This window comes from Protobothrops mucrosquamatus, unplaced genomic scaffold (genome assembly GCF_001527695.2).
Source record: "Protobothrops mucrosquamatus isolate PMUCROS unplaced genomic scaffold, P.Mucros_1.0 scaffold682, whole genome shotgun sequence".
Lineage (NCBI taxonomy): Eukaryota > Metazoa > Chordata > Lepidosauria > Squamata > Viperidae > Protobothrops > Protobothrops mucrosquamatus.
The window spans coordinates 1,297,919-1,309,413 of NW_015386969.1; the positions used below are offsets into that span (position 1 = coordinate 1,297,919).

Genomic DNA, 11,495 nt, shown 5'->3' on the forward strand with positions numbered 1-11,495 from the left:
GAAAGTGGAATTTTACAAATCTAATTAAAAAGTATTTGCAATGAATATCAGTGATCATTAAATGCTAAGTTAAATTAAAAAACCGTATCGTTTACCAATCTTTCTCCCAATAGGTTTCTATCTCTCCTGCAAAAGCAGAATGCTACTTTGATCTGGTCTAAGAGACTTACTTGTCTGAGATGGTATAGGTTCTCCTGCTTGAGCAGGGGGCTGGACTAGAAGACCTCCAAGGTCCCTTCCAGCTCTATTCTATTCTAAGGATAGATTTTTCAAAGTATGTATGGCCAACACATTGGGGTTATCTATAAATCTAATAAACAAATAAATAAGTAAATGCAGAGCAACTCATGTATAAGCAGTATTATCTTTATTAATGCCTAATCTCTGTCAAAGTGAGTTGTACTGTGTTTGAAAAAATGACAAATGTAATTTTAGGTTGCATCAAGAGAAGTATCGTTTATCAATCACAGGAAATGATTTCCCTATCTTGAATACTGTAATCACTAACCTTTAAACAATATTCTGACAAAATTGAAACTGATTTAAATATAGGTAGTCCTCGACTTACAACTCGTTCGCTTAGTGACCTAAGTTATGATGGACCTCCCCCAAAAGTAATTATGGACTCAGTTCCAAAGTTCTAATGGCCACTCCCCCATGATCATGTGACTGCATCTTGGGTGGTTGTCAATTGACCCACAGTTATGACTGTTTGCCGCATCCTGTGGTCACATGACTGCAATTTATGCCAGTTTTTGGTCACAAACCAGCATTTACTTTTGGTTTTCAGAAAATTGGTCAATAGTGAACTATTGGCTCACTTAAAATTATGGTAATTTACCATAAAATGGTTGTAAAATTGGGTTGATCACACGGGTAATAATACAGAATTTCAGTATTAACCATTAGCTTTATGACCATCACAAGGTAGGAGCAGATATATATAATGCATAAATGTCCGTGGCACCAACAGAAAGCTGAAATTAAGACCTGTGTGATTAGTGATGCTTATATTAGAAATATAGCAGTCACTATGCTTAACAATTAAATAGTTTATCTATGAGAAACATGCCAGCTTTCACAAATTAAAATAATCAAATATAACATAAAAATATATCTGAAGTGCAATTATGGAAAGTCTCAGAAGCATTAAAATGTCTATCCCCTCACCAATTCTCTTACTAGTCCCATCTACAACTTGATATTTTTCTTTTGTTGTTGAAATGAAAACTACTGTCTAATGTAAAGTAAAATACTATTATATAAATGACACCTTTTATTTAAATGTCTACAAACAAATAATTGTAAATAAATCATTCTTGTTTAAAGTATAGTGTTTTTATGCTTAAAATCCTAGACAACTTAATGTATACCTTGAAAAGTTGAAGCAATTACACTAATATTACACTTATAACCCCCCCTAATATTTTAAGTAATCCATCTTAATATACTTTATAGTTAAACATTATCCAGTATAAACCATCAACATTCATCTGGTTATTAGACCTGTAATTATACTCAGCACAAATAAATTAAGCATTTAAATATTGACTCAATAACAATGAGGTTCATCCAAAATGATGCAAAAATCACAAATGAATTAGTTACATATATTATGAAAAGCCAGAAGATTTTAATTCACTTCTTTTCATTGACATTTACTATAAATATTTGGTAGTAAAATATAAACTGTAAGAAATTATGTAATAAAAAACAGAAATTATGTATTTTTTTAAAAAATGATTAAATTGTTTCACAGTGTTCATTTTTATGCCTGTATGCAGATGTGTGTGTGTTTATCTCTACCTCTATCTTTATCTCTCTATACATGTGAAGTTAAAGGTATCCAGAGGTTAACCAATATGATTAGGAGACCTAGTTCAAAGCTTCAGAAATAACCCACTCAAATAGATCACTTTGAAAATATTTCAGTGGCATAAATCACTGATTTACAATGACAGTGAATCCCTTAGTATATATTTCAGAAGGCTAAATTGTAGATTTCTTCCCAAGTTTATTGACTTTTTCTTTTTCATGAGCCAGATTCTTAACTATTTTCTAGGTGTTTTTTTTTCATTACAGACTTTTAATTTTTCTGAAATCTTTTTACAGCTGTATGTTTCTATCATTCTTTAATGGTATAGCTAGGGCTCTATTGCTGCATGCACTATTATTCTGTTAAATGGAATGAGAAGGACCGTCCTTTTGATTGATCTCATCCCTTTCATATCCTTTTAGAATCCTTCTCCACATCTTTTGACAAGAGTGAATTGGCTTCTCCGAAACCATAGCACATAAATATTTGAACACTGCTCCAAATATTCAAATACCTATAAATATTTTGAATACTTGTCCAAATACAGATAGTCTTCATTTACCAAACATTCATTTCAACTGTTTAAAGTTATGATACTGAAAAAATAACCTTATGGCCCATTTATGAGCCTTGCAACATCTCTCAGTCATGTGATTGTCATTACAGTCAGTATGTGTCCTATCCCCCAGAACTGGAGAGATTGCAAGCAATTTCTGTAGGCAATCTTTCCTTTACTTGACTCTTTCCTATTGCTGGCAGACTATATTGCTCTCAATGTGCAGAATAGCAAAAAGCTTACTCTCTTGAACTCCAATTTCTCTGCTCTGCAAAGTGGGTGGAAAGATCAGGCAAAGGAAGGTTTAGTTAAATCTCATACACTGTATCCCCAACAAAAATAGTCAAAACTACAAAGCCTCAAATGATTATGGCAAAAAAAAAATTAAAGATGAGAAAATGGGGCAAGGAAGGTATCACCATTTACCTTTGCAATGTAGACCACTTTTTCCCCTTAAAAGGGACAGCAAAGGGGATTTTGTTTTTCACATTTCTGTAAGAAATATTTTTAACGGCTCAGTGATCAATTAATGCTGGCAGTGGAGACAGAGCAATGAGTGATACTATGAGTAGAATCAATATGTAATTATACTACAAAGATGTTCATTTGATAAGGTGCAAAATGTACCAGGTTTCAGTTCATGGATCACAGACTCAACAATACTCACATTTTTTCAGGAAATTATCATCCTGGATCACTGATCTCTACCTTATCAATTATCTATATCAATAAGAACCTATATTCGGACCCAGATGTATAAAGAACCAGATACCTACCCCTTTGTAGCTGTTGAAGGCAATGAATTCCTGGAGCCTTTCTATTCATGCAACTTCTTCTGTAGTTTCTTAATCTTATGACTTCTGGTAGGAAGTAGCATTAATGCCTGCAGTAATGAATCAGAATGAAACATTGGTCTGCCATCAAAAGGTCTGTGCATAATAATGTGAGTTAGCATTCAGCAAAGAGGATGATTCAACAGAACGTGGAAACACTAGAAACAAGGTTTTACCAAACGAAAAACTCATCAGACATATTTTGAAACAAATTTTCTCACTAGAGATAAAGAAAGCTTAAACAACAGCTAATATGAAAGGGAAAAATCAGTGCCATTGCTTACTTGAAAAATAATTGGTAACATTATATTATGATTGTATTTCATTTTATTGTTAACTCATGCTGAATGGATATTAATTATGAAAATAAAATTTTAAAATTTTCGCTTAAAACGTTGGTCATTTAATTTGGAATATCCTTATCAACAGCATGTTGGCAGCAGCTAAAGTAAACAATTTTATGGTAGATTATCAACAAAGACAAAAGACATAGAAACATACATAAAATAATTGGGCTAGGAGAACAGATAAGAAAGGGTGGAAAGAAAAAACAAACAGATGAAGAATAGGGATGAGCTGTATTTTGCAGGTGGAAGTAATAAATTTTGCAAAAGCTATAGTGTGTGAATGTCAGCACAAGTGACTAGGTAGATACAAGATCCAAGAGCATATTTATTTTGTACATTTGTGTCACTTCTTTATGTATGCTCTGTAGCACAATGTAGTATATAACTGGCTCATATTTAGCTGCCGCTTATAGAAAGATCATAGAAAATAAGAATATGAAGTTGAAGTATTATTCTGAGGCAGCAAAATGTTACATCAAGACAAGCTAACTATAAAGTTTCCTAAATCCAAAAATATATAAGCCAACAAATATTTTTTCTCAAAACTCTGCTTCACAGCTCTCTGCAGCACATAGAAAAATGAGCTCCAGTAACATGATTAAGAAAACAGTTTTGATTTATTAAAACAAAACTATATTCACTACCCCTATATTCAGGAAAAGTGGCATTTTTTCTTTAAGCCATCACTATGCTCACTGACAGACTATGTATTTTATGAAAAGTTGAACTTTAACTCTAGACATCCCTAAATTATAGAAACTCTGGTTGTAGTGACAGGGATAATAAAGAAAAGCTGCCAATCAAAAGGAACTATATTGAACAAGTTTGGCATAGACAAAGCGTTGTGATTTTCAATTTATCATTTTCTGGCCTCTAGATCCCTCCAACACCTGTCTCTGAAATCCAGGACAAAATAACAGAATATTGGTAGTGCAATTTCCTACAAATTCCCAATCAGCAAAAAAAAAAAATAAAAAATGTCGAGCCTTCAAAAACTGAATGTAGAGTACTCAACCTCTGCTACAGAACCCCACCCTCAGGGCCTTCAAGAAAGTAGTAATAAAAAATGAGGATAGCCATTAAGTTCAAGGTATTTACCATTCATGAGCCAATGTATCAACAGTATCATAATACTAAGAAACTTTTTATGGACATTCACTATACGTTTTATGCATTGATATCATTTTTTGAAGAAAAAAAATCTATTGTACGTATTTTAAAACCACTCTGAATAATTGAAGTGTTTATATGAATGTTTTTACAAAAACAAAAGATGGCATCATACCACAAAATTTTAAAGTTTAATGTTTTTGGTTAATTTGTTTTAACTTGTTTTTTTATCATTTTTGTGAGTCACCCACAGACATGCATGTGAAATGGGCTGCTGTATAAATTGAACTAAATACATAAAATGTGATTGGGTGCAAAAATAAAATGTTCCTTCAAACTGCAGAAAAAGGATCTGAATTCAAAGATGAAATGTATTGGAAACTTGTGTACAGCTAGTTTTAATTTCAATGAAATAAGGAGTCTTTAGCCATTACTTCAGTTTCTTAAATTTTATGGGATGTTTTGCGAAACATTCCAATTGCTTAAGAGTTTGAAAACACAATACAACAGTACATAGTACATCAGGTAGCCCTCAACTTAAGACTGCAATTCAGCACAAAATTTCCGTTGTTAAGCAAGGCAGTTGTTAAATGAGGTTTGCCCCATTTAAGACCTTTTTTTGCCACATTTGTTAAATTGAATCATTACAGTTATTAAATGAACTGTGCAGTTAAGCAATGCTGGCTTCCCGCATAGACTGTTCTTGTAGAAAGCCGGCTGGAAAGAGTACAAGTGGTGATCAGATGACCCCAGGACAGCGCAATTGTCATAAACACATGCCAGTTGCTAAGCACCTGAATTTTAATCACATAACCACGGGGATGCCACAATGGTCATTAAGTATGATCATTAAGCGTGAAAAACCAGTCATAAAATACTTTTTCCAGTGCCACTGTAACTTTGAACAATCACTAAACAAATGGTTTTAAATCGAGAACCACCTCTAATCGAAATGGCCCCTATCAGTGCTCAAGCAGGCATATTTTGGTCAAGATATTGATATTGCATGCAGTGCAACATATTTATTTGACTATTTATGCCCCACTTTCTCACTCAGTAATTATTTAAGGCAGAGTAACAAACAAATTAAACGGATACTGAAAGTGATATTAAATTAACAGTTAAGGGCCTAACAAAAGAGATGTGTATTTTCTAAGAGTTTGCAGAAAGTTGAGGAAATAAGACTCCAAATACCATTAATGAAGGATCCCAAAGATGCTTTTTCATGAGGCAACTAGGAGTGTATTCCATACACATGAGAAAATACAGATAGTCTTCTCCGGTGTGCCAGGCAGACAGGAACAAGAGAAGCCTTAAAAGGACCTCCTGAAGGTTTTAATGGCCTATCAGGATGGCAATGGGATGGGAGATCTCAGAGTTTAAACTGTTTAGGACCTTTTTGTTTTGTAAATAAGATGCCCATGTCTTACATCAGTTAGTTGCCTAGATCAGGGCTTTTCAACCCGTGGTACGCGTACCACTGGTGGTACTTTGGCACCCGGCAGGTGGCACGTGTACCATGGGTTGAAAAGCACTGTAAAAAAAAAGTGTAAAAGTGCATGAGCTGAAGCAGCAGCAGCACCAGAGAGGTCTGGGAGAGATTCAGATGGAGCTGCAGTGCTGCCAGGGCTCTGAGACCCCAGGATCAGCACACGCAGTTCCAGCTGATCGGTGCTTCCAGCGCACCTGTTAAAGGAGTAGGGGGGGGAGAGAGGAGAGGATGTAAAAGGAGGAGTAAAACCAGTACATTTTTTTCCTTTTTTTACGGTTTGTAACATTTTATTAGATTATAGAATAAAATACAAAAATACAAAAGCAAATATTAGAACACAGTGGGGAGGAAAAAGGGAAAGAAAAGTGAGGGGGAGAAGGGAAAAAGAAAAGAAATGGCATTGACTTACGACTTCCTCTGTTGCGGTAGAATGAAGCATTAATATCGAACCTCAACTTTTTACTTTTTCATAATAGTATAAACTAGCCATTTCTATAACAACAAATCAATCCAATCAGTAAAACCCCAAATCCCCCACCCCATTTTTTTGGTCATCAAGTTTTTGACACCTTGCTAAGCAATGGTGGTACTCGAATATTATCATGTCCTAAAAGTGGTACAATCTGTGAAACGGTTAAAAAGCCCTGGCCTAGATGTCACATTTAGTATACATGTAATATTTACATTGTCTTCAAGCATAAACGGTGTTCCAATAATCAATAGTGGCATGAATACATGGATAACTATATAGTGAATTCTGACTAGTTCATAAAGAGTTGTAGCTGATAAAGTGGCCATAATTAAATGAAGATGCTTCTTGCTATAGCAAGCTTACTACAAAACCTCCATAACGAAGCATCAAAGAGCAGTCCCAGCTGATTTGGGAGCCTACAACTCAACTCAAAAGAGGATGAACTTTCACCTCTGGATTCTAACTTCCTTATTTAACAACAGCATCACATTACTACCAGGATTTATTTTAAAATTATATATTTTTGTTCTATCATGTCCAGTTCATTATTGAAATTAGTCAATGTCCAAGAGCAGAAATCTCTTCCTCAATATTCTGTGATTAAGAAACTATATCCTACTCAAAATCTCCAATATTCCAGCAGTTTCACGTAGATCCTGAGAAGCATAATAAAATCCCGTGAAACATCACAAAAAATACAAACCTGGCAAAGTCAAATTCCACAAGGAAATCCAAAAGATTGGTTATTTAATATTTCTACAGCCAGCCACACATTCATGATTGTACTCATTATCATGGCTGATGGTACAGAAAGTTGTTGAAAGGCTCAGGAAAAATATTATGGCCATAGTCCACCCTTTCTAGTTCTCCAGATAGAGATAATCTATTAAGATAACCAACACAGTTTCAGTAATATTAACTTGGATAAAATCATATTTGAAATACATTAGATAATCAGCATAATTTAGATGTATTTGGAGGCTAGCATTGAGACTGGCCAAAAATTGTAGAGATTTTTTGGGTCTTCAATAGAAGTCCTCTTAGTGGTCCCAATAATATATTTTCATCCAGCAAAGAGGCATGCATTCTCTGTCTTAAGTTCAGGTTTTAATTTGGTAGGAAGAGCAAGGGTTAAGTAATTAAGTAGTAGCCTTCCATTCTCTAGCCATATCTTCAAGATCTGAAAGCCATAAAGAATCCAAAGTGACAAGAAAACCATGACCTGACTTAACAACAGAGTTAAAATGAGGATGAAGCTGATTAACTCTGCCCACAAAGAATAGTGCAATCTATCCTGCTCTGTGGATGCATTGAAGGTGATGACGCATTCTTTGCTGCTTAGGAGTTCAAATTGAGCATCATCTCTTCCTTGCTGGTTATTAGTTCAGTAGTCACTCTCCAACTGTTTTTCATTTCCCACTTGCTATCTCTTAAATGATTAATAAGCAGTCCAGATATTTTTCCTCATCCTTTCCTCTCGGTATCCATAAAAACACAGAGAATATAAAAGTCACACATTCCTTAGCTAAAAAAGCCTCTCTATATGGTCCTGGGCTCAGGCAGTTAGTGTACAGTTGGATAGATAACCTTTCAAGCCACACAGTCAAATGCCTGAACATTCAAGAAAGATGTTTTCCACAGGTATGGGGCAGACAACCAGCAAGGCAGAAGGTATAGCATTTTCCCCTCTCTTATCATTTATCTAGGCCAAGTAACAGCAGACATCTTCATTCTCAGCCTCCAATAAAGGACATTCAGCGTTCCCTCTTAAACTATGCAATATAGAAGTACCAGAAGGCACACATACTAGAGCTTTAGCATTTAGCAAAATGGCGGGGGGGGGGGGAGTAGAACTTTTTTTTTTTTGTAAAAAATAAAGATAATTGGTTTTAGACTGGGGAGGCTGCGTAGAAGGAAAATAGTGTCTAAATGTGCAGTGCTGTAGTGCAGATTGTGTCTGTGTGCATCATATGAAAGGTATAAAAACTGAATGGACACTAAGATGCTACTAACACATAACATACTTCAGGGTCTTCCTTCAGCAGTTATGTTGACATCTACTTTCCATTATCAAATGGAAATTGATAATAGATGCTGCTTTTGCTATGTTGTTTTTGCTTTTTGTTGTAGCGATTTTGTTATTTATTTAATACTTCCTATTTCTAAATCGCCTATCTCCCTTTGAGAGGAGCTCTAATTCAGCTTGTATATATACTACTTTGAGGATGTACAAGTAGTCCTTGGCTTACCAAGGCAATTTCAACTAGGACTGCTGTCACTAAGTGACATGGTCATAAAGTATGTCACATGATTGCCAGTTGCCCCATTTCCTGCTTGTAGGAAGCCAACAGGGAATGTTAGAAATCACAATCATGTAATTGTGGCATCTTGCAATTTATAATCCTGAGTAGGCACCCTGATCCTAATCACATAATTGAGGGGATGCTGCAATGGCCAGAAGTACAAGGACCCATCATAAATAATATTCATTCAATGCTGTCCTAACTTTGAATGGTTGCTGAACGAATGAATAGTTGTAACCCTGAACGAATGGTTATAACCTGAGCATTGCCTGTACTCCTAAGTACTAGGGATTATTAACCTATTATATAGAAGGTTATTTCCTGAGTATACATTTTAAGGATGCATAGATATTTAGAATATTTTCTATTACAGAAAATGTTTTATTTATATATTTTCATGGTTATAATATTGAATTTCAAGAACCAAAACATTTATACCAATAGCATTCCACGTTGGTCAAATGGATACTGTTTATTTGGTACCTATTTCTAAATCTGCTCTGGAGTTCTGAAACATGCATAATCGAACGGTGGGGAAGGCATGTCCTACAGAACAGATAAATGCTCTGCATTAACACTGAAAATTCCACAGCAGCAATTAATAAATGTGCTTTTTTCATCAAAATACTTGGAAGACAATCTGTGTACATAATACTGACTTGGAATCCTTACAAAGATTAAAATTATTGCCAACTTAAGTACAAGCTGAAATAAAAACAATCACAATGAAAGTCAAAAATAAAGTAATTGTTCAAGTGAACTGACCTATCTGTCTCATTAAATCTAGTAAGAATCTGTGACCCTCCAGATTGATGAACAGCAATTTCCATCAGCCAAGATTGGGGATACACCCAGTCAGAACTAGCATCAGTGGAAATTAAGGTTACTGGGAAAGTCAAAGGCTCCTTATCCATCTTAAATGTAATTGCATTTTGCCAAATATTGTATCAGAATGAGACATACGAGCTGAACAACATGCCCTAAGAAACACTACAACCTAGCCATATTATAACTGGCAATAATGAGCACCTTATTTCTAAGAACTATTAGTAATTTAAAGAGAAAAAAGATTTAAATATGTAAAGTTGTACAGATTTGCTATAGCATACAGGTGCACACTTTCTTTTTTGTAAAAAAACCAAAACCCACATGTGGATTGTATATTTGGGAGATTACATATGAGCAGGGCAATAGGAACGTGTGTGTTCAAAACAGAAAACTGCTGTATCCAGAGTAAAGGATACATTTTCTTAAGCCTCAACTTTTCTAAAAAAAAAACAAAAAAACATTTCGGTCCTCCCAGCCACCCTCTCCCATCTTATTCATTCTGAAAACTGTAAGTTGAACTTTTACTTACTTACCGAAAGTTGACAGCAACTGAGGACTGAGGAGAGATCTCATGGCCGCTCAAAAAGCCTTGAGGGGCCGCATGTGGCCCCTGGGCCACAGACTGTGCACCCATGCTATAGCAGAACGAATATAAAAAAATGGGAATCAAAGTTCATTCATAAGCTTCAATCAAAAAAGCCCTTGCATGAACTGGTGATGATTGATTTCTGTTAATTTATGCCCCATGCCATATCACATATTACTTAGAAATAGATATTCTATGAACACAAGGGGCTGTAACAAAAAGTTCTGCTTGGAATGTTGTTCTTCCTGCAGTTTTCTCAGAAAACAAATGGGCTAATTCAGACCTAATATTCCTAGCTGAGTGAACTACAGAATAACTAACAGCTAACATATTCCTACTAACAAATCAATTTTATTACATACTGTAAGATATAAAAGGATGGATAAATTGGATCTAATTATTTTAATCTGTAATGTTGTTGAAAACCAAGTATTCCAATTTAAACTATTAATTGAACCAAGCTGTTTTACCTGTTTTTAATTTTATGTTTTTCAGGTCCTTACGTTTCAAAACTGATGCACAATAATGCACACTTTTACTGATCTCAGCAATTACCGATTGGTTAAAGCACATGTCAAACTCAAGGCCCACGGGCCAAATCCGGCTGCTATGGGCCCAGATCCGGCCTAAGGGGCCGTCCTGGAGACAGCAAGGCTGCCCTGGCCCACCCTTCGGCCGCCGCAACCTGGGATCCCGCAGTGCATGAGTCTGAGTGCTTCGGCCGCTTGCCCGGGCCTTCAAGCAGCAGGCAGAGGCATGGGGGGAGGGGAAAGACATATGATCTGGCCCACTGGATGTGCCAGACAGCTATCCGGCTGTCCTGCCATGGCAGGTGTTGGCAAGCAAAGACAGAGGGAGGGTCCGATGTACAGGCACGGGCAAAGTGGGGCCACGATGAGGCAGCCCAGCCAGTTACTATTACTGCCACGCCATGGCCCCTGACACTCAGCCCCCGCCATCGAACTCCATCCTCCAACTCCACTGCACACACAGGACGAGCCTCCCCGACTGCCACACCCCCGACGAACATGAAGGGACTCCCCTCTCTGATCCACCTGAGCCCAGCCCCAGAGATGCCCCAAGCGCTGCTGGGTGCCCTCCCGGGAAGTGGTGTTGGGCTGGGTCATGAGGTCCTGGTGTCCCAGATGCTTG

General features: G+C 36.3%; 1 protein-coding gene across 1 annotated transcript in view; it reads right to left on the reverse strand.

Moving 5' to 3' along the window:
• The window catches only part of ADNP (activity dependent neuroprotector homeobox), a 14,558-nt gene extending 10,072 nt beyond the window's left edge, over positions 1-4,486 (reverse strand). The window contains exon 1 of the mRNA XM_015818133.1: positions 3,149-4,486. Within this exon, the coding sequence (XP_015673619.1) occupies positions 3,149-3,197 (49 nt within the window). The 5' untranslated portion in view covers positions 3,198-4,486. The remainder of the gene's footprint in view (positions 1-3,148) is intronic.
• Positions 4,487-11,495: the final 7,009 nt, after the last annotated feature.